Raw genomic sequence first — 25,007 nt, 5'->3', positions numbered from 1 at the left:
GATTAAATTTTCAAGTATCTAAGGGCCTTGGTTTTTGCTGTGCAAAATTTTGAAAATTTACAATTTTTTTTTCAAAATCTGGATTGCAAAATTATTATGCAAAATCTATCGAACCGATTTTGATGAAATTTGGTGTGATAATTCTACTTAACATGAAGTTTTTTTGAGCCAAGTATAAAGGTCCTATACCCAATTTAAATACCCCAAAAAAATTCCCTAAAAAGTATTGTTTTTTAACCCCATTATTGCGATTTTTTCGATTTTTACCCTAATAATCATGATTCATTCGATTTGTAATTAGACATGATTTGTAAAAAATTTAATTGCAAACATTTTTTTCCTCTTCCATTTTCGCCTAAAATCAACTCTTGAAAAGATACATAATTAAACTGGAAGAAAAATATGACATTTTTCGAATTTTTTTAACATATTGTGCCGTCAAAAGTTAATCCCACGTTTTTTTTATGCGCATGGAAAAATTTTCATTTCTAGTGATATTTGAAAGCCAAAATCAAAAATCTCCGTGGATATACGATTCACCCAAATATGGCTTTTCGAAACATTTTGTTTTATTTAAAACGTTGAATTTATATACAATTTAAAGAAAAACAAAAAAAAATTTGTTTTAAAACTATGAAATTTGTTGTTAAATAAATTTTAATAAAGTTAAAAAAAAAATTTCTTTGGCTTGTTTAACCAATATACATCTATATATCTTGAAAACAGTATAATCACCGAAAAAAAAAATTTTTACTATAATATTGTATAAAATAATTACTTACAATGATTCAAGAGAATGAAAATTGAATATTGTTATTTTTTTATATTTCTATTTTTAATATGCAAATACTTTTTCATATTTAATAAATTTGTTAATTAAGAATACCATATATTGAGTTTTTGCAGAACCCTAAACATCACACCCAAATTTATTTAAAATTTAAAGAGTTGATTTCATCAATGATCTGAAAAATCCTAAAAATGTCAATATAAGTAAAATTGCTTTGAAAATGTAATTTTTAAATAAATTGTTTAAAAAAGTCGACCATACTGGATCAGTCATTCTGAATTTTCATTTACTGATACAATATTCTTGTTCAGAGACCTCAAAAACCCCTATAATGGTCAATTTAACTAAATTTACTTTGAAATTTGTAATTTTTAAATATATTTTTTAAAAAGTCGGCCATATTGGATCAGCAATTTTAAATTTTTATTTTCTGATATAATATTCTTGTTCGGCGACTTCGAAAACCCCTATAATATCAATTTAATTAAAATTGCTTTAAAAATTGTCATTTTTTAATAAATTGTTTAAAAACAGTCGGCCATATTGGATCAGCCATTTTGAATTTTTATTTTTTAACATTATATTCTCATTCAGTGACCTCGAAAACCCCAGTGGTATCAATCTGAATAAAATTGGTTTGAAATTTATTTGAAATAATCTTTGAAAAAACATGTTTTATTGTTTAAACAATTAAATAATAATAGCGTACAAATATAAGTTTATAACTTTTTTCTATGAGCCATTTCAAGACGATTGCAAGAGTCATTTCAAAGTCAATCTTGATTTTTTAAATAGAAACCCATATTTTTATTACAGGAAACCTTTTCCAGAAAAATGTTTCATACAAACGTTACGTATTTTTCCCCCTGCAATAAAAAACACGAATTTCCATTTAAAAAAAGGGTTGACCTTGATAATTGACTTCAAGGTTAAACTCAAGATCACCATTTGACCCCCTCGAAACCTGATAACTTTTGTTAGAAACATTTTTTTATAAAAGTCGGACTTAAAAAATGATGCAGTCTGGTACATTAAAATGGGACACCTTGTATGAACTTTCTCTAATGTATCTATTTGTTAGGGCGGTTATTCACGCGAGCTTTCTCTTTACGGTTGTATTTCCTATACGTACCCTAATTATAAACAGTTTTTACCTCTGTAATCTATGGTTTTTACAAATAATAACTCTGGAGACGCCTTATCTTACTAAATCGAGCGCAAAGATTACCAACGGAACAAGTCACAAAATAAAAAGTGCCGTCGAAGAAAATATCGCGTTTTATCCATTCCTACATTATACACAAATGATAATAAAAGTTGTTTTAAACTTTTAAACTATCGTTTACAGTCGCTCAATTAATATTATAAAAATAAATAAATAAATGTTAGTTTCTAACCTTGTATAAGGACCAACGGTCAGCCCTGGGGGAGGTACGGACATCTGGTTGATTTAGGTGTGTCCCATCAGGCCCCATCAAGAAATCTTTGTTAAAAATGCAGACACTGATTTACCACGCAGGTGCATAGTTACACTGCAACAGGAAAACAATATAAAATGTTAAAATTTGTATTGCCCCGCTAATAATGAAGATAGTAAAAGCTTATGAAACCAATAGTAATACATACGAAAAAGTTGTAAATCACAAAATTGATGTAACCAACAAAACAACAGTACTTAAAAAATAAACAGCATGTAGTAGCGTCACTTTTATCATTACTGTCAATAAGGAAAGACTACCTATCTTTTGTTAACTTTTCGACATCCCTCAAAATGCCGTCATGGCCCACTGCCGCCCATTGCTCGCGCTCAGAAAATCGCAAAATTTACGTGACGTTTTCCTAATAAAACAAATATGCGACTTATTACGTTATTCGTCGTGGGTAGATTATTAAAATTCGCAGACCCTTATAAAGATTATGTATCAGGCACACTTTCTAGCGTGGACGGGCAGATCTCGTAGGCGATTGGCTGATTTGAATATTTACAATTTCGCATGTGGTAGGCGTCCTTTTTAAAGTCTATAGCAAAATATACGACAAAATTAAAGCACAAGGATTGGAAATGAGTAACTGGGCAATTTTCGAGACTCCAAAAAACAAAAGTTGAAAGTGTCATTCTAACGATTAGGTTAGAGTACCTACAAATAAACTTATGCATATTTTATTTCCTAAACATGTAACAGAAATCACAAATACTGAATTTAGGTTATCCTTTTGTAGGATGTATTGCAAATATGTGTAGTTAGAGGACACAAACTACAGCCACAATAAACATAAACTCATTACAGTAAATAATGTGACGTAATGTAGTTGCTTATCCACTATGATAGTGGATAAAACATGTTTTCATTTATTTCTCGTTCAAATACCCCTTGAAGTAATTTAAAAGTTTCGCAAATCTTACTAGGAATCTTCACAAATGGATAGCTTTTTGGAGGGAAATTTTAAAATCGTTTTGTTTACACAACACCCGAAATCACACTTGAATCCAAACTAACAAAATAACTATCTTCTGGGACATACAAATACGTACCTGTAATTTTTTTCACTGTCACAAATGCAAAAATACCGAGACTTTTCATTCAGGTACTCAAAACCTCCTTCATCAAAAAACAACAATTGTGAGTCACTTTTATAAATACGATTCCATTTTTAAACATCACAACATACGCATACTAGATTTTTTTACACCAAAAACCGGCAGAGCAGCCAACATTCAGAACTTCGGCTGTGGATCATTTGTTTAGTTGCAGACGAATTGAAATTAAAGTGCATTGTTCTAAATTTGTTATTTGGTTCCCTAACACCTACATATTGAAATTATTGAAAGCTTACATTACTGGTCGATTTCGATAATTATTTTTAAGACTGGCATGTGGCGACATCTATGCAAGGCAACTTGAAGATAACTTGGTCTCTGTAGAATTCTAGATTCATAGAGATTTAAATTTTATAGGTATTTCCCGCGGTTTTATAAAGGTGAAAAGCGGTTTAGATTTTTAATTTATGACCTGTTGATGATGCCGGACGTGATGGGAAGAAAAATAATAGGAAGACTGTTGGATTATTTATTTATTTTAAGACAAAGAAAACAATTAGATGTTTCAAAATTATATTTAATTCTTACCGTCTTAATGTCTTTAAAAAGTGTATCAATTTGTTTTAATGAGACTAATCTACCAGATAGTATTTTTCTAAAATGCGTTACATAGGACAGCTTTAAAGGAATCATTTTCAAAATCCTTATTAACATGATCGTAAAGGTTTAAGTATTTGTTTCATAAAAATACTATTTAGATTTGATTTAAAATTTTTTGTCGATAATTTTGAACGGAAATATTTTTCACATCTTTTTATATGTAATAAGGATTTTATTTGTGGTCCACATCAAACCACTAAAATAATAATAATTTTGAAGTTACAGGTTTCTTCGGATCTATTTAAAAATAAATTTGAGTTTTGCGTTTTTTTTTTTTTGTAAATTGAATGGCTGTATTTTTACTCATATAACAAATTAAACAGTTTTATGTGTCCCAACACTTGAAAAAAATATAATACACCAGTGTTGGTATCACAATTTTATACAAATCTCAAAATATACACAGACACTTAGATCAATTTTTGCATAACTGTGATAATAACCAATTTGAGCCTTTAGCAAATTAAAAAATCGTATTATATGCTTGAGATATGATATATCGCATATTTATATTTATTTACGTCTTCTATTAAATACGAGTTTTGTTCAAAAAGTAACGGGAATTGTCAAATTGCGCGTGTTGTATCTTGTCTATCACCCATCGATTTTTAGACAACTTTAGTTTGTTTTTAGCAAACCGACGAGTAAGACTTGCCTTGGTGTTTTTGGCGATTTCTTGTGTGGCGAAATGTCGGATCAGAGAGTTTGTCTGATATTTGTAAGAAAAGACGGGACACGTGGTAGTTTATTTGTTAATTCTCGGAATAGATGGGCCAACTCAGATACTAATTATTGAAAAGTTAAGGGTTTTCAAGTAGGTTTAGCGTCGCCATAAAGTCGTCGAGGGACTAGTGCCTTTTGTCACCAGGAGTAATTTTGCAAAGCCGTCCTTGGGAGAAGGCCTCTTGACATTTAGCAATGTTTTTGAACAAGTTGACTTAGACCCTCGGTGCCATGTGTTGAGCATCTGGTATCAACGGTTGAGCCCATGGTGAAGTCGATATTTCTTATAACGTGCAAAATACGTTCAAAAGGATGTCTGTATTCCAAGAAACTCAAATGAATTGTTAGAATGTTGTGAGGAAAATAATAATTCATCAAATAGCTGGTTTTTAGGAGGATTTTTCAAGCTATAAGAATAGATTAAATAAAATTGACTGATCCGTCCCGTGTTACTATACGGAGTCATGAGAGGAAGGCGTAAGGTTACTTGTTAGTTCAGTTTAGTCACAATTTATACAATTGTAAGTTCAGTCCATTAGAGAACTATTAACGTGGTATAGTTATGCCAAAACGTCCCGATATTCAGTGATCCCCACAGTAAGATAAGAACCGAACCTTCCGAACATCCGAACCCAAGAAATGGGCGTGTCGAAGCGAAGTGTCGAATTCAGGAGAGATCTCTGGAAAAAAGGCAGTTTTCCCTTGGGTTCCACACTGAGCAGTCTACTTAGTTTTAGAGTCTCGGGTTAATTTAATAATGGATAGTCTTTCCAAATTTTGCTATAGATCTCGCATTCCCTGAATCTCGGTACGCTGTCGTTTTGTTCATCCAACTTAAGTGTCAACCTGTTCAGCCAGCCAGCCCTTTCGAGAAGTAAATGGTAAACTCTTTTGCAATCTAATATCGTTATGATACTGGTCATAAGGGTAGAAAGATAAATGAATAACCCCTTATGTTCGGAATTAAGTACAGCGAAGCGTTCAAAATGGCTTGGCGATGATACTATGTCACAGCCATGAGTTTATCATCAATACAGATGTTTTCGGGAATGCCAAGAAGACATAGAATATGAGGCGAGACCTGGTCAAACGTGAAGGTCCTTCTAACCGTTTTCGTCGACTACAAGTTTTGCACGATTAGCGTGAGACAGTAAGGAGGAAATGACAAGAACACCACAACACCATCCTATTCCCCGAACATGATCCTTTTTCCTAGTTCCCAAACTCCAACGGACGTTTTTCAACAATAGATGAGATTAATGCAAAATCGCAAACCCTGCTCAAGACGATACCTAAAGAGGCGTTCCACCAGTGTTTGTCAAACTGGAAACTACGTTGGCACAAGTGTATAATGTCAAAGGGGGACTACTTTGAAGGGGATGGGATAAAAATTGAGGATTAAATAAATACTTTATGAGAAAATTTACAATTCCCGTTACTTTTTTATCAAGCCTCGTGTACGATTTAGACACAGATATTTTAAATTGTCACATAAAATGTACCGTTTTGAGTTGTCCTAAAAAATTACTTTTTGTAATCTAGACATGCGTTTAGAAAATTTAAAACGACACGAAAATTAAAAATACGAAGCTTAGGTCTTATTTAATATCAATCGTTAATAATACACCACCTAGATACTAGTACAAAATGGAGAGTTTTCTATAAATATTTTAAAAATTTAACAAAAACGATATATCACCTAGAATCACAAGAAGAATAAAAACAACAAAAAATGTCGATATTTTTTTCTTGATATTTTATATCTAACACTAAAATATTGTAATCAACTTAAAAATAATCGTAAACAGGTAATGAACTTTATTTCTTATTTCTCCCTTCGACGATAATTCACACAAACGTCTGAAGATTTATTTGTACGCCCTGTAGACAACTATTCATAACCTGTTTCACAATTAAAAATATAATAGTCGAGACAATCACAAGTGCGACAGCAAAGAGAGACGACTGCTCGCTCTGTTTGATAAGTTTATTTAAAATACATGTAAAAACGCAATATGCATACTTGCAAGTCTATTATTGATGTACCTACAGAAAGTGTATTTTTTCTACATAAATAGGGAAGTTTCTAGGTAAGTATGCGCCGAAATACCTGCCACGAGAAATAAATTTCAACAAAAATCATAAATAAAAAAACACAAACCGTCTATTCTAAAAAAATTTGGACGTCCTATCCTCCTCCGTTCCGTCACTTCTCTTGGATCGTACGCCGCATTTAATACACTTCCGTTTGCAAAATTACAGTCTCAACTCTCACAGTCGCGTCGGTTGACCAGCAGCTCTTCCTACAAGTATAGACCAGGATCGTACCGAATTCCAATCTGGCGCAGGGTTTAGGATCCGTGACTAATTTGAGTTTGGAAATTATGGTCGGGATCAGCTGGAACTCGAAAACTACATCCCCCTGGCAATATTGGCATTTCTTTGGGGGATCTTGCAAAGGGCACAGAAGCAAAGGGTCGGATTCCCTGCAATATCTAGAAATAAAACAGATTAAAAAAAAATTGATGACGAAACTAATGCTTATACATTTTAAAATAAATTCAACGTAAAACTATTATCAATTTACCTCAGAATCTGACCGCTGTTAGCTTGTACCTTCGAGAGAAAGTGGTGGAACATCTTATCGCCATGCGCCGGGTTACTCTTCTCGTACTTTTCGAACCCGGTGTCTGCCTCCACAGCAGCGGCGCCTCCCCCTTCGGGACTACCCAAATTCGTCTTCTCTTCCTTTCTCTGTTGGTAGTCCTGTAGCAACTCCTTCACGTGCCTGTCGCTGATCGTTGAGGAACTGCTGCCTGCCGTCTCCTCCCAGACCGACATAAAGTACGAAGTGAACTGTAGTAGGGAAGACCTTCTAGAATCGGACTGAAAATTTTGACAGACGTCGTGAGGGAGTGGAGTCACTTCCTGGAGCAGGTCGACTATGTTGTGCTGGGGGAAGGTGGGGGTGTCGATGCTGATTACTTCGTCCTCGTTGCCCTCTATCTCGGCGGTGGCTGCGGGGGAGTGGAGGCGACCTACAGCACCGCCTGAAAAGATGTAGACCGATTTTATGAATAAAACCGGGGCAAAATTTGTCTATTTATGCTCAAATATATTTTTTTATGATATGAACGCCGGGGGCCTAATAATACACTGAACATGCCAATGGGGCTGAATTGAAAAACCTTTTTGCATAAATGGAACATTTTCACAAATAAAAAATGACAGAAAATGAAAAACGCCCTGTATATAAACTAATCGAAGTGTAGCTTTCATCATTTAATTTTTCTTGGAAATAGATCCCGAGATATTATTTCTGATTGGAAAATATTAGAAACCTCCCAAAAATATCGAAATTGATATTGTCCCCACTATAAAAATTTAAACAAGTCAACAGACATATTTTAACAAACGACATTGTTGCAAACAACTACTCTGTGGACCACAGTCTTGAGCAATATCTAGCAAACAGCAGAATCACCAGTTAGATATGTTTCGAATTTTTTAGTTCTCATTAGAATATCAAAAATCTCACTCACGTTCGATTACAAATATTTTATAGCATATACGCTATTTTCAGATGAATAGAAATTATTAGAAAGAAAAAAAAGCCCTCCCCGGCGGGGAATCGAACCCCGGTCTCCCGCGTGACAGGCGGGGATACTTACCACTATACTACCGAGGACGTACAAACTACTTTCTATATTTACATCACTCCGTTACGAGTGTTACTAAATTAATCATCTCTATATTATTAAATTGTCCCTATAATAATCTATCTCAACTCGACATACCCATCAAACAAATAGCCATTAGCACCTAATTATCAGTCTGTTAAACATGGAACTCTCTTTGCCCCTGTTCCGCAATGTTATGAAATTCGCTATCAAATTTTGATGTAAACCTAACCTCAAAATGTGAGCCGTCAAACCTCCGACTCCGATTGTGATTGTATATCTTTTAGTGAAAAATAAGATGAGTTCCGTGATAACAAACCAAAAAAACCCCTTGGCGGCAAAGGTGAACGTGTTTAGCCATATCAAATTCGAACACTTAATCGCGGGCATATCAGGTGGGGTAACTTCCACCCTCATTCTACACCCCTTGGACGTGATAAAGATTCGCTTTGCTGTGAGCGATGGAAGAATGCAAAAAACCCCGAAGTACAGTGGAATAATTAACGCATTCTCCACAATTTTCCATAAGGAAGGTGTGAAGGGATTGTACAGGGGAGTTACGCCTAACGTGTGGGGTGCAGGCGCCTCTTGGGGGCTGTACTTCTTGTTTTACAATGCCATAAAAGCTAACTTGCAGAAGGGCAACTCCGATATGCATTTGGCAGCCTCGACACACCTCTTGGCAGCATCAGAAGCCGGACTTATGACCTTGCTTATAACGAACCCACTCTGGGTTGTTAAAACTAGACTTTGTTTGCAATTTGACAGTTCAACGCAAGCATACAACGGAATGATAGACGCTTTAGTGAAGATTTATAAAGCCGATGGCATCAAGGGTTACTACAAAGGTCTTATCCCGGGAATTTTCGGTGTATCGCACGGGGCTGTGCAATTCATGGTATACGAGGAAATGAAGAAGTACTACAGTTGCTACTACAATCAACCGATCAGCGCCAAGTTGGGTACCGCACAATACTTGGCGTTTGCGGCTACTTCTAAGTTTGTAGCCGTCTCAGTTACGTATCCGTATCAAGTTGTACGAGCCAGACTCCAAAACCAACATTACTGTTACAAAGGGGTTTGGGACTGCATGAAACAGACCTGGGTGTACGAGGGATGGCGTGGGTTCTACAAGGGATTGGGTACCAACCTTTTAAGAGTCACTCCAGCCACCATGATAACATTTTTGACTTACGAAAACGTCTCTCACTTATTGCTTAGATACAACAATAGCTAGTTAGACACTTAGGCGATGTAATGTGATGTACTTTTAAGATTATTATTATGAATTATGAAAATAATTTAGATATTGTTAGGCGTCCTTTATTACTAATTTTAGTAAATATGTACCTTGTAACAGCTTATAAAAGTATACAGGATAAAAAAATTAAGTGCCATACCTATCTCGAATTATTCTATTGAAATCAGAATTTGCTTCATTTATTTTTAGAATTTTCAGACTTTTTACCTAAAAGATGTATTTTTTGCACTAAATAATCACAATTTCTTAAGTTCCTAATTGTTGTAATACATTTTTGTACAGGACGATCAATATATCGAGAATTTGTAACAGCCTGTATATTTGAAGTACAGTACGGAAAATTAAACACCGTTTCCCGAATTTAATTATCTTCAGTCGTTTTCAAGAAAAACATGTTTCCCAGATATATCGACCACCTTGTACATACTTTGTTATTTTATTAAAATTACTTGTTAAGTTTCATTGTTGTGACATTAACGTCAAAAGCCAAAGAATAAAAACTTTCCCTGTGAATCGATCCTGTTTTTTTATTTCACTTACCGTTAGCCCCGTTATTAGCATTGTGATCATCTATATTCATATTCCCAAACCCAGACCTTATGGAATCCTCCAATGAGCAACTCTCGTCGTCCTCATCGGAAACTCTTTCCAAGTTATTAATAACATTTCCGTTTTCTTCGTTAAAATTAGCATTGTTGTCGTCTTCCCAATCGTCGGCACCGGTGCACCAATCCGTAGTGCTGGTTTTGGTGGCGACCGATGTGGTTTCCTCAGTACTGTCCGAAACCTTTTCTTCGGTTTGCAAACGTAAGCAGAGCCAACTAGAATAGTCAACATTAAACTATGTAATAAATATTGAATGTGGTATATGTACCTTTCGCTTAAATTCCAGCAGTTCGGATTAATGCAAGCGAACAAATAGAGAGTTCTGTGAAAAACCGAGTTGTCTAGTGGGGCATAAATCTGGATCACTAGTGGTCTTGGCAACTGGCACAGTGGACATCTGGGTGGCTCTAGTTTAACATTGCTTGGAAAATCCTACAATAACATGTATTTAAACACTATTTTAATTTATAAGTATAATATAAATCAGCTATAAACATTTACAAATGTCACATGGCCTTTATAACAGACTTTAATAATTGTATTAACAACGGGGGTGTAACTCAGTGGTAGAGTGTCTGCTTCGCATGCTGAAAGTCCTGGGTTCAAATCCCAGCTCCTCCAACATAATTTTTTGCTTTTTTTTAATATAAAAATTAAAACCTATAGCTCCATACTAAATCAATAAACAACTCCTCGAAAAACTGCTTACCGGATTTCCACCTATCTTGTTGACAGTGAAATTAAGTTGTCCTCTGTACTTGTCGCTAATTATTTCATCGTCGAACCCTAACAACACGCATGAATTATTTTTTGCCATGCTCGTTGTCTACTAAATACCAAATTGTAACGTGGTATGGATACTGGAGAGACCACCACTCCAATTTAAAAATTAGTCAACATAAAATACAAGGAAGAAATTATTCTGCATAACCAAATATTGCGAAATGCCACCGCGCAAGCGCGAACATTACATTGTCCCCTATCGATTTTATCCATAAAATTAAAGGATTTTAATGATTTCTTATCTGGTTGGTAATTCAAATTAAGTACTGAGGCGACAGAAACACGAGAAAATGGATTTAAGGAGCTTCTAAAGCGAAATAGAATATAGGTTAGTTAAGTAAATTATCTACTACAATACCTACATAGAAATCATAGAATTTGTCAGTTTTAAATTTCCCGGACTTTTATCGTCAAAACTCACATACCTCAAAACTACATTTTCACATACTTCTATAGAAGTATATGCATATTTTCAATTCAATTCTTTTTTCTACTTAAATAGTTAAACATAGTGTAAATTCTTTCAGCTTGAAAGACGTTTGAATATATACTATAGATTATTGACATTTAAGATTGCTAATAACTTTTTCTTTAATAAACTGAAACTCCCATAAATTTGTATTTTAGGTAAGTATAGCCCCGACTTCAATTCAAATAATTTTAAGATCAATACCGATTACGATTTAAAAAATGTCTTCGTCCAAGGTATATAACACGGTAATGAGCAATACTGCGTAACTAATTCTTTACATTAGTTTGAAGTCAAATTTTTTATAAAAAATAAAATTAAAATTAAAGACTTAAGATTAGGATAACGTTACAGTTTACAGCTATTTGTTTCATTTGTACATAAATTATTTGTCCAATGAAAATTCGTAAAATTTTCTTTTCTCAATTCTTTAAACTTTTATAGATATATTTTAAAAATAATTCGTGTAGTAAGTGCAACACAGTAAATAGGTAACGTTGTGGCTCACATTTACTACAGTCTAAATGTGCAAAATCGTAACACCCTGTATAAACTTTCCTGAAAATGAAGGGGGATGGTTTATATCATATTTTTGCGATATTTTAAAAAGTTATTTCAAATTTACATTTACATGTTCTGAATTTAAATTTAGGGCAACTGGACACTTTACAGTCTTAATTGAACCCCATATTTATGTTGCGTAAGACTAGTTTTAGGTGTCCCTATTTTTTTATGTACTACCCTCTCTAAGCTTTGGATCGGATTGGATTTTTAAAAAATTATAAATCGTTTACTTATGTAAAATAATAAAATAATGAAAGAGTAATAAAAATATAAGAAACATTTATTTTCATAAATAACAAATTTTATTCGCACATTTTGTCATTTTAAGACAGCGTAACCACCAGATTCTTCTGAGCATCGGCACTAGGTTGTAAATCATTAGTTCCCAAACTGCTTCTATCGATTTCTTCCGTCGTTACCTGACTGGCCAGCAACATACTCATCATACCTTGCAACTCGGCCAGATCATTAGAAAGCTCCATCTCTTGATTGAGCAACTGAACCAAGTCCACGAACAATTTCCCTACTTCTGGCGGCAGCGACATAACGCTATCCTCGTACGTATCGATAAAAATATTTGCCGCGTCTATAAGCACCCTCGTGAACCGATAATCGGCTAGGTTACGTACGAAAAACCTTAATATCTGAATCAGGGACTTTGTATCCCTCCCCCTGAATGCTTTGTGTAACGCCCTCCTCCGTATTAACTCTTGCATCACGGAAACTGTAACGTGAGGGTGCTTTTTTACAACGTAAGGTAACAAAACGCAATCTAAAGCCTTCGTATATTCAAACTTCCTTAAATGGTGATCGTGTTTGGCTTCCTTATCGTGTTTCAATTCGGGAACTATGGTGTCTACAGTAGCAGAATGTGAATGCGACGCGAACTGATAAGCGGAAACTTTTTTCTGGGTTTTCTTCTCTCCTTCTTCTTCCCTTCTACAGATAGACACCAAACCGTCGACCAAACCTGCCACCAAAGTGTCGTCATTCTTCGATACCCCTAAACTTAGTATAGCGTTGGGGAAGTCCAATGTGTGAATCGTTTTAAATGTCGCCACATCATAAATTTTCACGTGCCTGTCCAAGCTACCGGACAACAACCTTTTATTGTTTGAGGCGAGCCTAAGGCAGGTTATGGTTTTGTGGTGCTGTGAAATACTTCCTAGAAGTTTCGCACCTGCTGCTGCATCCCAAATTTTTATTTCCGTGCCACCCGCTGATAAAAATATACCTCCTGATGGTAAAAATAATAGGGATTCAACTGGACTACCGTGATTAACGGAAGCTATTTCTGTTTCTGTACGAGTATCGTACATTTTAACGATATTATCATAGCCACCCGAGAGTACTATATCAGGTGCAGCAGAGCAAGTCGCACCAGCCCTAATGTAATCTGTATGTCCCGTAAATGTGCTAATATTTTTCTCTGTTGGTATATCCCAGATTTTTACACTTTTATCATCGGAAAACGAACCTATCTGAGGTTTCCCGTGCATAAAAACCGTTCTGTGAACTGGGGCTGTATGTCCTTTAAATAACCTAAAATTATATGCAATAAATTTTCTGCCATAACTATTTTTATAATTGTATTACCTCAGTAAGCTTTTTGTGGAAACATCAAACAACTTCACATTGGTCTCCTCTCCTCCTGCACAAATTAACCGACCGTCTGATCTGAACACTGCTCCATAAGCATTTTCTCGAAATCTGGACAAATTCTTTACTACGAGTTTAGTAATGGGATTATAGACCTGCACGCGGACCGAACAAGTTACTGCAAAATAATGAGGTTCTATAGGCGAAAAATCTATATAGTCAATAGGGCCAAATTCTTTTATTAACACTGGTACCTAAAAGAAAAGGTTATTAATATTTGATATAATAAAAAAAGTTTTCCGTACTCCTATTTTTTTCCAATAAATATGGTCCTGGGTTATAACAGGACCACTTTTTTTTAAAATCTTCGTATTTAACCTCTTGAAATCCGACATTTTTACTGGCTTATGACTATGTTAATAGGTTATATTTTTAATCTTTACTTTCCTATGGACACAGAATATCCTAACTACACAGAAGCGACAAAGTGGTTTCCCGCGTAAGCCGATTTCCAGTGCGCATGTGTAAAATCACCATGGAAACATGTTGTTTTTCCGTCAAAGAACCAAGCTTATTTACCAATCGATAATTCAATCCAACCTCACTTTTGTGTATTTATTATTAGTATTTATTTATTATAGACTTAGTGTAAATGATTAATATTAGTAACTATTTAAACAGACATAATATTTGTGATGTATCGTCGAGGGGGTTATCATTGTATTTGTCGAAGGTGCCCATCCAAAACTGGTAGAGGACTAAGCTTCTTTCCATTCCTGAAGACTAGAGTAGGTAATGTAATAATTAGCTATGTATTACAAAATTTGAAATNAAAAATCGAGTGGTACTCGATTATTGAGATCACTCGAGATATCTCGAGATGTTTACTCCCACCACTCGAGTGATTATTACCCTACGGTTGCACCCCAAAATGTTAGTGCATACTGCAAATAGTCACTGATTGCGTAACCTTTTTTTTAGAATAAAACGAAAAAGTGGTTAGGTAAGTGCGTGAGCTTTTTTTTTTAGCTACGCTTATAAGTAATATATGACTAATACCACAGAATTATAACACCAGAAGCGACAGTTCCGCTTCCCGTCAATTTTTTTTTTGAGTGCGCATGTGCGAAAATCGCCATTATTTTGTAGGTATTTCCGTCAACCTCAAAATATTTTATGTTTGATGCGTGTGTCAACAGTTATTGTATTTCTTGTATTCGTGCATAAATACTTTTTTATTTCTGTATAATATCATGAGTAGAAAAGGTGGAACAGTTTGTGTTGTTCGTGGGTGTTAGTTCGTTGTAGTATTATATTTTTTATATACTTAAATATAACATACCAACTGTTAAGACACATACTTGTATTTATTTCATATAAGAAAATTTGTTTGTATTTTGTAAATTTTAATTAAATAAAAATATCGCTTAAAAAAATCACTTAATTTTTTCATTTCCAACTTCTTTTTAAAAACAAAAAATAATCAGAACTGTCCAGGGCACAAAACGTAATTTTTTTTAGTTAACAACACAAATTATGATTAAATATTTTATTTTAATTTTCATTTATTGTTATCATCAACAATAAGAGTGTTATAAACAAGTACGTAATGATGCATGAAATAATGAAAATATATAAGTACTTGCTATATAATAATTATATTTATCTAACAAACTGTCACTATGCCTTATTTTATGAATGAAATATAAAATAAATTACTGAAATGAAGTACATATACCATAAAATTAAGAAGAATCCACACCATATTTATGTAAGTAAATCTCTATTCAATGAATAAAAAAAAGTTTATATAAACAACACAACTGATCGTTGTCACTTTTAAATTTGGCGCTTCTCTATACCTACAAAATAATGGCGGAAGGTCATCGAAATTTGATACGGCGAGATCAAAGGAAAAGAGCCGGCTGTCGCTTCTGGTATTATAATTCTGTGCTTACTTACATCAGCTCCACATCGACGTGACCCAAGAAATGGCTCAGTATTTTTAATTAGTGATGGGACTACTCGAATGAAAATTATCGATTATATCGATTATGAAAATCTCTCGAGATATCTCGAGTGGTCATATAGAATCATTCGATTATTCGGATACGAATGACAGTGGCCACAGCGATACTATTACCTGCACTCCTCGACCACAGAATATCCTAACTACACAGAAGCGACAAAGTGGTTTCCCGCGTAAGCCGATTTCCAGTGCGCATGTGTAAAATCACCATGGAAACATGTTGTTTTTCCGTCAAAGAACCAAGCTAATTTACCAATCGATAATTCAATCCAACCTCACTTTTGTGTATTTATTATTAGTATTTATTTATTATAGACTTAGTGTGAATGATTAATATTAGTAACTATTTAAACAGACATAATATTTGTGATGTATCGTCGAGGGGGTTATCATTGTATTTGTCGAGGGTGCCCATCCAAAACTGGTAGAGGACTAAGCTTCTTTCCATTCCTGAAGACTAGAGTAGGTAATGTAATAATTAGCTATGTATTACAAAATTTGAAATGTATTGAATGTATACCAGAATTATTAAGTATATGTTTTGATAATTAATAAAAATCTAAATTTATGTACATTATATACCTACCTAAATAGTATTGAATGAAATAAACTAAACAATTTTCTTTTAGAGCTTCAGCATGGTTGAGAGCGTGCAATAGAGAGGATCTTCTCGAGAAAAATTCAGAGACACATAATTATCGACTTTGCGAGCTACATTTTGAACATTTGTTCAAAGGTGGACTTCGGAAAACTTTATTTGTTATCTTTGTATAAAATGTTACAAATACAAGGTGGTCCGTAAATAATAGCCCATAGAGAAATACTGGATTCTTTACTTTTAAGATTTTTTAATAATAAAAACTTGTTACTTAAAACTTCTCATTATTTAAAAGCTTTACGTTACTCGTAAAAAAAGTTACGCTCACATTTACCTCTCACAAATGGCTTATGTGGTGCCCTCTAGAAAATACATCGAAATAAATAACAGATGATGCTACCAAAAAAATTTACACTAAAATTCTTATATTCTATAACGTAATTATTACCAAAATTTAATTTTTAACTTCGACACCCTGCATCTTTTTTATTATCAACATTTTATTAAGAAATGTTGGCTCCAATTGTAATATTTTGAGGTAAGGAATCTAGTATTTCTCTATGGGCCATTACTTACGAATAGTAAATAATATTATGTATTTAATATTAAAAAATAAATATTTTTTTTGTGATATTTGGATTTATTTATAACTATATCCCATTTACACGAAATTTTTAATTATAGTAGTAACAGACTCGTATCATGTGTAAATCAAATTAGCTTTTTTTTAATTAAACATAAAATCATGCCTTACATCGACAACCAATGTAATATAATTTATGTCCAAATTTATGCTATATGCTTTATGCCACAAGCTATTGGAAATTGTACTGGAATTATGGATTATATTATTCATTCATATAAAAATTTAAAGGCTTAACATCCCAAAGTAAATTTTATAAACTGTTTTTTCAGTATATCTCTGATAGTGATAACCTTTCTCTCAGTGTAACATGTTGTTCACCACCGTTCAAGGTCGAATATTTTCACCACGCCAACATCAAACGAGCCGCCGTTTATGTCGCTTCTGTGTAGTTAGGATATTCTGTGACTCGAGCGAGTGCGCAGATGTTTCGATTGTTCCAACGCTCTAACGAGCTACAACATCTCGAGATAAGACGGCCGAGAGGATAGATGAGACAATCGAATATCACCGCACCGACATACAAGAAAAAAGGTATGCAGGAATTTTATGAGTGGCATCGCGGGGGGTTAGATGGGAGCTTTATTTAGCGGGGATAAAAATTCATATGAATGAAAATAACACCAAATTATGTTTTCTATATAATTTTTTTTTTTCAAAAAAATCCCAAACAATGGACCTCTTTAGGCGGCGACTACTCATTTTAAACACATGCTGCTGAATCACTCAACTGGCAACGAAGAAATATGGAAGAAATGCCCCAATCCGCGAGTCATTCATTTACCTAACGTCAACATGTTTCGCATATGATTTGGGATAGACCGGAAATTTTCAAAGTGAACTTTCGATTATTCATTCGAATGATCACTCGATTATAAAATTAATTCGAACGGTAACCTCTCGATTATTTAATTCATTCGATTATTCCCATCACTATTTTTAATAGATAATCTTTACTCCTTGCCCAATGAACCATATACATACAAACTGGAATGGATTTATAAACGCATGTTTACAAATTTTTTAGATATGCAACTCGCGATGAGAGAGCGTTTCGTCTCTCTCGCACTCATAGACACTAATGGAAGTTAGGAGTGTCTTACTTTTAAAACGATTTTTTAAAATTCTAAATAATTTCTTCACTTCAAGAACACTTCAGATTAGCTTTTTGCGTTCCAATAAGCTGAAACATTTTATTTTTATTTGTTCATGTTTGTTTTCCCTGTCTCATGTTTTACTGAAGGGTATTATAGTCTCAAAATTAGCAGTTAGGATTTTAAAATGTGTTTCATTATGGTTTTTGTACCGCTGTTAGTTAATAAGTAAAATTTATATTAGGCTAGGCTCTGGCTTTTGGCTCACAATACTAAAAAGAAGTACTTGAAAATTATTTAAATATTTACCCGTTTTCCTCGGAGAAGTTGCGTTCTAATTGTTTAAAGAGTAAAATTGTTTTAAGGTCTGTTCCAACAAGAGTCAGGAAGGGTTTTTTGGCGAGAAAACCGCTAACCCGGTTAACTATAGTTTGGTGAGGTTTGACGTTTTGGCGAGAAATGTAGTTAACCCGGTTTGGCAGAGTTTGCCTAACCATCAAACCGGACTTGTGGGTTGGATTGGATATTAAGTTAATATTTCTATCTTTGTTTATTTATTTTCTGTTTCGTACCATCGTACCTAGTCACTACTTCGTTTTTTTAGAGGCTTGGATAGGTATAAGTTGTAAATAAAAAAATTTGATAATGGATTAACTTTGCAAAAAATACAAAGTAATATATTTAAAATTGATAATTAAAAAATAGTAATCGAGTATCCAAATAACTTTAATCGTAGATATGCATATTCTATATTGTACTGTATAGATCTTTATTAACTTCCTTTTTGCCGATACATTTACGTGGGAATAGATATTTGTGAAAAGGTAAACCCATTTTGATTTAATAATCATCTATACATTAACGTTATTTCATGGATGTGCATTTCAGATTAGGAATAACAATTATAGTATATAAGAAATAATCAAACAACTTGAGCTACGAGTACTATCATAGATTATAGGTTACGATTTCATTATTGATTAGATATCCAAACCAAAAGAATTTTTGCGAGTTCTGTCAAATGTTAACTCAAACTCTTAACACATTCAAACTCGAGCTAACCGGGTTTGATGTGGTTTGGCTCGCCAAAAAACCCTTAGGGATTGGTTCCGAATCATTTGAAATGTTTGGCCAGCTAAGTTCTAAATATGTCTTCAGTGAAAATATAGCAAGAATTAGTTGGATGCACATTTCGAACGGTTCGGAACCAATTCCTGACTCCTGTTGGAACAGACCTTTAGTTAGTATATAAAACAGTAGAAGAATACTACAGGTCAGGAGCAGTTCCGTGGCAATTGGAAAGGAAACTAGCTTATATTGGCAAAATGACAGTTGGGCGAGTCCAGTAGTTATAAGGTCTATTGTGGGCAGGGAGTAATAAAAACAAATAATTACACGATTTATAGGTGAAAAATTTGTTTTATGTATCAGATTTGAAATTATTTCATATTTATGTTCATTATTTTATGAATGAGGATTATTTGTGGAGTGAAATTTCCCTCTCGTTTTGGATATGATTACTATGGACTTCCTCCATTCAAAATGGATTCTACCCAAATTTAAAAGATTTTTTTTACAGTGAATAATGAACATTTACAGGATTACTAGGAAATATGTATATAAAAAAACTAGCGCCTTTACTCGGAATTCATATATATTTGTTTTTTAGATGCCCACTTTTTGTTTACAATATTAGCCCTAAAATGGACACTATTGTTCAGGGCCCTCCTGGTGAGGGGGCCCCAGTACAGGATATGAATATTGTGGATACAACAAATTGGAGTAGTCATAACCAAGGAATTGTAAATAACAATTCTACCCTTTTATATATAGCAGTAAGTAAAGTTAATTGATTTAAATTTAAACAAGCTCCAACTGTAATTGTTTGTTATTTGGTGTAATTTCTTTATTCTTACTAATAATTTTTGTAATTGTAACCTCATTTCAATTTGTGATGATCAATAATTATAACATTTTGAGGTATGTAATGATTACTATGACCAAAAACTGATTGTAAACAGAGTAAATGATTTTTAGGTTGAATATGTCAAAGATTACAAAATGGGAAGTCCTCGAAACAACGTAGATGTTACACAACCTGAATCCTATACGGATTTTGACCAACATGTTAGTCCGTTAGATCCTAATATGTGTTCTGTGGCTAGATACAGCCCGGTATATAATGAACAATCTAGTGAATTTAACCCTGTTGTAATCCATCAACTTGTCACCCAAGACACTAACACTCACAGTGAACAGTTTACTAACGACTTAAATAATGCCTCTCTCGAAAATATGCCTACCGTTCTTTGTAACGATAACTTGAGAGAAGTTAATAATCAGTACCTTCAAATGGTGGAAGAAAATAATACTAATATGGTAACTTCAACTAACACCGAGGGGTTGCAGCTCGCCCCGGAAAATGAACAGGAAGTTGAACTGCTTATTACCGATGAAGCAACGGGTAATTGTATAACTATTACTTTCGGCGAGAAATCGTATATTTTCCCTTTTGTAGGAATTTCTTATAGTGTGAACGCACAGGAACTTTTAGTTGAACGTTGCTTGGAAGACGACCAACTTTTGGAAGCTCTAGCCCCTGATCCGCTGTTAGAGTCCGATCTTTTGGCTTTAGATGACAGCACTTTGAAATCTGAATTAAACGACGACATTGACATTTCAACGGCAGTTACTACATCTGTCGATGCGCAAGTCGTTAATAGTTACATAAACAGCTTGGCGAGCGATGTGGCTGGCAAAAATTTAGATACAGAAAATGCTTTTAAAATGGAAACCAGGAGGAATAGACAGAATGAGCTGGACCCCGAAGAACAACTCTGTAAGTAGATTTTTTTCGCTTTATATACAATGTTTGAAATTCTTTCCATTTACGAGTCAACCGTTTGTTCAAATGAATGCTATTTGACAACCACCGAGGCCTAAAAGTATTTAAATTCTTACGATTCATTCGATATATATTTCCCTCACTCGAGAACTCACAGCTCGTATGATATTTGCTAGTTGGTTTGGCAACTATCAAGAACTAAAAGTATTCGAGTACTTTCAGCAAGCATCCGAGAACAGTGAGAACTTTTAAGAATCGAGTAGTACTCTATTTTTAATTCGAGTTCTCTCATTACTAGTGATGAGGACAAACAAGCCGGAAACCAGTATATGTATGGTGTGTTTGGCCGACGAATGATTCTTGTTATATTTGACATGATTTAACTGATATAATTCAAGGCTAGTTGGGGTATATTAACCTTAGAATAGTTGTACCCTGCAATACTATCCTTGAGTTTTGCAAAACCTTGTTATTGTGGTTCATTTATTTTCCAGTGTCCTGCGTTTACAGCATTACAGACAAACCTATTTTAACTAGAGCGCGAGCGTCCCTTCCCGAGTCCTACTTGTTTATCAATAAAATAAATGACGGTAAGGCTTTAACAGATGAACTCGGTCAACGTTCTCTACATTGTCTTTCTTTTTTGAATAGAGAATGCCGTGTTTGCCAAGAAGGCCATACCAAAGAGGAGTCAATTTGGCCCCCTCGAAGGAATTTTAACACTGAGGACGGAGAAAGTTAAAAACGAGTTGGCATCTCTGGTTTTTTTTATAGAAAGTGAGGGTGCGACTTACGAGATGGATGTGGCTGACGAGAGTAAGTACGTCTTGTTTCGTATCGAGCAAAACTTATAACAAATTTTTTTACATGCAGATTCGTCAAACTGGATGTGTTTTGTGCGAAAGGCGTTGACTTACGAGGAGCAGAATCTGGTAATAACACAAGAAAATAACGCAATTTATTTCACCACTACCGCTAACATTCTACCGAAGCAAGAATTGAAGGTAAATCAAATTTTTATTTGAGGAATCTATGTAATAAATTCATCGTTTATTTACTTTCAGGTTGGGTACAGCGCTTCGTATGCGCATTATTTCGATTTACCCCTGCTGGAACCGAGAGAAATCCACAATTGGCCTTGCTACGAGTGTTCTGAAAAGTTTGCTTCTTCCGAAGAGTTGCAGAACCACTTGAACGTTCACGACGAGGAGAAAGATGAAAATACTAGGCCGAGGAAGAAATCGAAGAACAAACGACGTTTGATGAAAAAATACCAGACGGAAGTGGTGGAGTGCAACGTTTGCAGCGAGATATTTTTCCAGTACAATTACACTTTGCTTAAAAATCACGTTGTGGAAAAACACAATTTCAGTCAAGGCGCTATCGAGGATTATTTTTCTGTGGTAGTGTAAGTATGTCGATACGTAACTATTTTTAATATACATAAATGTAACTTGAATTATACAGGGTGTCGGCAGTGTAAGTGCCATAGGTTTAGTAAAAGTAAAAAAAAAAGTTTGATACGTGGGTCCTAAATTTAAATGTTTTCAAGAAAAAAGCTGTTCATTTTAGTTCAAAATTAATCATTCCAAGCTTACAAAATAAATTAAACAAATTAATATGAACAATATTCAGTTTAGACTAGGCGTTATTTGTTTTGGTTTGGGTGAATCGTATATCCAGGGAGATTTTTGGCTTTTTGGCTTTCAAGTATCACTAGAAATGAACATTTTTCTATGTGCATAAAAATGTGGGCTTAACTTTTGGCGGCACAATATGTTAAAAAAATTTGAAAAATGTCATATTTTTCTTCCTATTTCATTATGTATCTTTTCAAGAGTTGATTTTAGGCGAAAATGGAAGAGAAAAAAAATTTTTGTAATAAAATTTTTTACAAAATATGACTAGTTACAAATCGAATGAATTGTGATTATTATTGTAAAAATCGGAAAAAATCGCCAAAAATGGGGTTAAAAACATTACTGTTTAGGGAATTTTTTTGGGGTCTTTTAATTGGGTATAGGACCTTCATACTTGGCTCAAGAAAACTTCATGTTATGTAGAATCATAACACCAAATTTCATCAAAATTGGTTCTATAGATTTTGCATAATAATTTTGCAATCCAGATTTTGAAAAAAAATTTCAAATTTTCGAAATTTTGCATAGCAATCACGTATAGATGGGCTCTCAAGCTTTGGAACGCTTTTTGAAAAATTCGAATCCGTCAATTAGGAGAACTCTGGCGCTTGTTTAAACATTGGTTTAATTTTTGTACTTATAAAAAATTGGAATAACTGAATATTCAATCAAATCAAATTTTTTAAAGCAGGTTTTAAAAGTTATTGGAAAGACGCTTCTTTTTAAAAAAAAAAACAGATCCATTGATCAATTAGTTACGTAGTTATAGCCGATCAAAATTAACCGTCATTTACACTAAATATACTGGGACATCCAGGCTAATTTTTCGAAAAATACCTTTGGTATTCCAAGTACTTACCAGGTCTAAGTTTGCAATACTTTTCTTCATTGACAACCTACTTTAAAACGTGTAAAGTTATTTATGCAAGCGAGACATTCAAGAAAATCGTACTGGTGGTGGTGATGTGGAAAGCAGAGAGCACGGCCGCTTGGGCCTGCTTGAAATTGAATCGGTGAGTTCAAAACCGCGACGCGCTTAAAAATTTTTAATATCTCAGCTTCTAGAGGTCCGATTTTAAGGATTTTTTTTTAAATCAATGTCTCGCGATTTAAAAAAAAAATTAGCGTATTTTCAAATGCCTATTGTTAATAATTATTGGTCTTTCAACAGTCCGATAATTATTTATCTTTAAACTTCCTTTAATTATGAACTTTATTTTTTTATTACATCAAAGGTAAGTGTGCATAAACTTATATACTGTTTATCACAGATCAAAAACAAATTTATTTAAATATTCTAAAATTGTTTAAACAATTATTTTCAAAATATGTGGAAAATTAGTAGTATGAGTTAATTTCTCATTTGCTTATATTTTAAACAATAAAATTTGAATTATACTTCAATAAAAAAAAATTAATATTAAAAAAAGAATCTTCCATTTCAATATAATATTGTTTAATTGTTTATAAGTACAAAAATTCGACCAATGTTCAAACAAGCGCCAGAGCTCTCCTAATTGATGGATTCGGATATTTCAAAAAGCAAATTGCAAATTTTTTTTCAAAATCTGGATTGCAAAATCCATCGAACCGATTTTGATGAAATTTGGTGTGATGATTCTACATAACATGAAGTTTTCTTGAGCCAAGTATGAAGGTCCCATACCCAATTTAAAGACCCAAAAAAAATTCCCTAAACAGTAATATTTTTAAACCCCATTTTTGGCGATTTTTCCGATTTTTCAATAATAACCATGATTCATTCGATTTGTTACTAGTCATATTTTGTAAAAAATGTAATTACAAATATTTTTTTCCTTTTCCATTTTCGCCTAAAATCATCTCTTGAAAAGATACATAATTAGATAGGAAGAAAAATATGACATTTTTAGAATTTTTTTAATATATTGTGCCGCCAAAAGTTAAACCCACGTTTTTTTTTATGTGCATAGAAAAATTTTCACTTCTAGTGATATTTGAAAGCCAAGAAGCCAAAAATCTCCGTGGATATATGATTCACCCAACTATGGACTCTTTGAAACAGATACTGTCTGGACTAGTTGTAATTCATCTATTGTTTTTATTGTTTCTCAAACTGTGCACTCCCTAGTCTAGTTGTCTATACAGGGTGTCACCCAACGAATATTACATACTTCAAGGGTATAATCTAGATACAGGGGTGTCCAACTTGCAAGGCCTCAAGGGCCAAAACTAAAACCTTTGATGTGGTTGCGGGCTATATAGGGTGTCTCATAATTAGCTGCCAACCCTGAACAGGCCGATTCTATGATCAAAACTAAGTAAAAAAGTTCATATGAACATGGGCCCGGGAATGCTTCCTAAGGGCACAGGGACCCATTGAAGAGGGAGGAATGGAAATAATTTTTTTGCAATATCTCTCAATCGCGTTGTGATAAATGAATGAAATTTGGTATACACAGCTAAATTTCATTCATTTATCACAACGAGATTGAGAGATATTTC

The 25,007-nt window shown here is 33.8% G+C and overlaps 4 protein-coding genes, 1 long non-coding RNA gene and 2 other non-coding genes across 7 annotated transcripts in view; 3 read left to right on the top strand and 4 right to left on the bottom strand.

Annotated features, from left to right (window-relative positions):
* Window positions 1-6,684: 6,684 nt before the first annotated feature.
* On the bottom strand, window positions 6,685-11,183 carry LOC108911961 (programmed cell death protein 2-like). Its single transcript, XM_018717059.1, has 5 exons — window positions 10,969-11,183; window positions 10,528-10,691; window positions 10,194-10,474; window positions 7,300-7,762; window positions 6,685-7,207 (listed from the first exon to the last, which is right to left on the bottom strand). Exons 1-5 carry the CDS (start codon window positions 11,074-11,076, stop codon window positions 6,946-6,948), a joined length of 1,278 nt encoding a protein of 425 aa, XP_018572575.1. The 5' UTR covers window positions 11,077-11,183; the 3' UTR covers window positions 6,685-6,945.
* On the bottom strand, window positions 8,329-8,400 carry Trnad-guc. The gene has a single exon. It is a non-coding gene; the product is annotated as a tRNA-Asp (tRNA).
* On the top strand, window positions 8,557-10,170 carry LOC108911963 (mitochondrial folate transporter/carrier-like). The gene has a single exon (XM_018717060.2). The coding sequence runs from the start codon at window positions 8,691-8,693 to the stop codon at window positions 9,627-9,629; it is 939 nt and encodes a 312-aa protein (XP_018572576.1). The 5' UTR covers window positions 8,557-8,690; the 3' UTR covers window positions 9,630-10,170.
* Window positions 10,809-10,880, top strand: Trnaa-cgc. The gene has a single exon. It is a non-coding gene; the product is annotated as a tRNA-Ala (tRNA).
* Window positions 11,184-12,337: 1,154 nt separating the features above from the next.
* On the bottom strand, window positions 12,338-14,091 carry LOC108911954 (U3 small nucleolar RNA-associated protein 15 homolog). The gene is made up of 3 exons (XM_018717045.1): window positions 13,980-14,091; window positions 13,672-13,928; window positions 12,338-13,617 (listed from the first exon to the last, which is right to left on the bottom strand). The coding sequence occupies exons 1-3, from the start codon at window positions 14,067-14,069 to the stop codon at window positions 12,399-12,401; spliced, it is 1,566 nt and encodes a 521-aa protein (XP_018572561.1). The 5' UTR covers window positions 14,070-14,091; the 3' UTR covers window positions 12,338-12,398.
* A 1,864-nt stretch (window positions 14,092-15,955) lies between these two features.
* Window positions 15,956-16,364, bottom strand: LOC111691563. The gene is made up of 2 exons (XR_002762979.1): window positions 16,290-16,364; window positions 15,956-16,160 (listed from the first exon to the last, which is right to left on the bottom strand). It is a non-coding gene; the product is annotated as an uncharacterized LOC111691563 (long non-coding RNA).
* Window positions 16,365-19,388: 3,024 nt separating this feature from the next.
* LOC108911957 (PR domain zinc finger protein 10) overlaps window positions 19,389-25,007 on the top strand; it is a 20,972-nt gene continuing 15,353 nt past the window's right edge. The window contains exons 1-8 of the mRNA XM_018717047.1: window positions 19,389-19,653; window positions 19,708-19,873; window positions 20,076-20,502; window positions 20,557-20,877; window positions 21,378-21,473; window positions 21,535-21,699; window positions 21,757-21,887; window positions 21,948-22,291. Coding sequence (XP_018572563.1) covers window positions 19,742-19,873; window positions 20,076-20,502; window positions 20,557-20,877; window positions 21,378-21,473; window positions 21,535-21,699; window positions 21,757-21,887; window positions 21,948-22,291 — 1,616 coding nt within the window. The 5' untranslated portion in view covers window positions 19,389-19,653; window positions 19,708-19,741. The remainder of the gene's footprint in view (window positions 19,654-19,707; window positions 19,874-20,075; window positions 20,503-20,556; window positions 20,878-21,377; window positions 21,474-21,534; window positions 21,700-21,756; window positions 21,888-21,947; window positions 22,292-25,007) is intronic.

The sequence above is a fragment of the Anoplophora glabripennis genome, unplaced genomic scaffold, assembly GCF_000390285.2.
Source record: "Anoplophora glabripennis isolate ALB-LARVAE unplaced genomic scaffold, Agla_2.0 scaffold389, whole genome shotgun sequence".
Taxonomy (NCBI): Eukaryota; Metazoa; Arthropoda; class Insecta; order Coleoptera; family Cerambycidae; genus Anoplophora; species Anoplophora glabripennis.
This window is presented reverse-complemented; position numbering and strand designations above follow the sequence as displayed.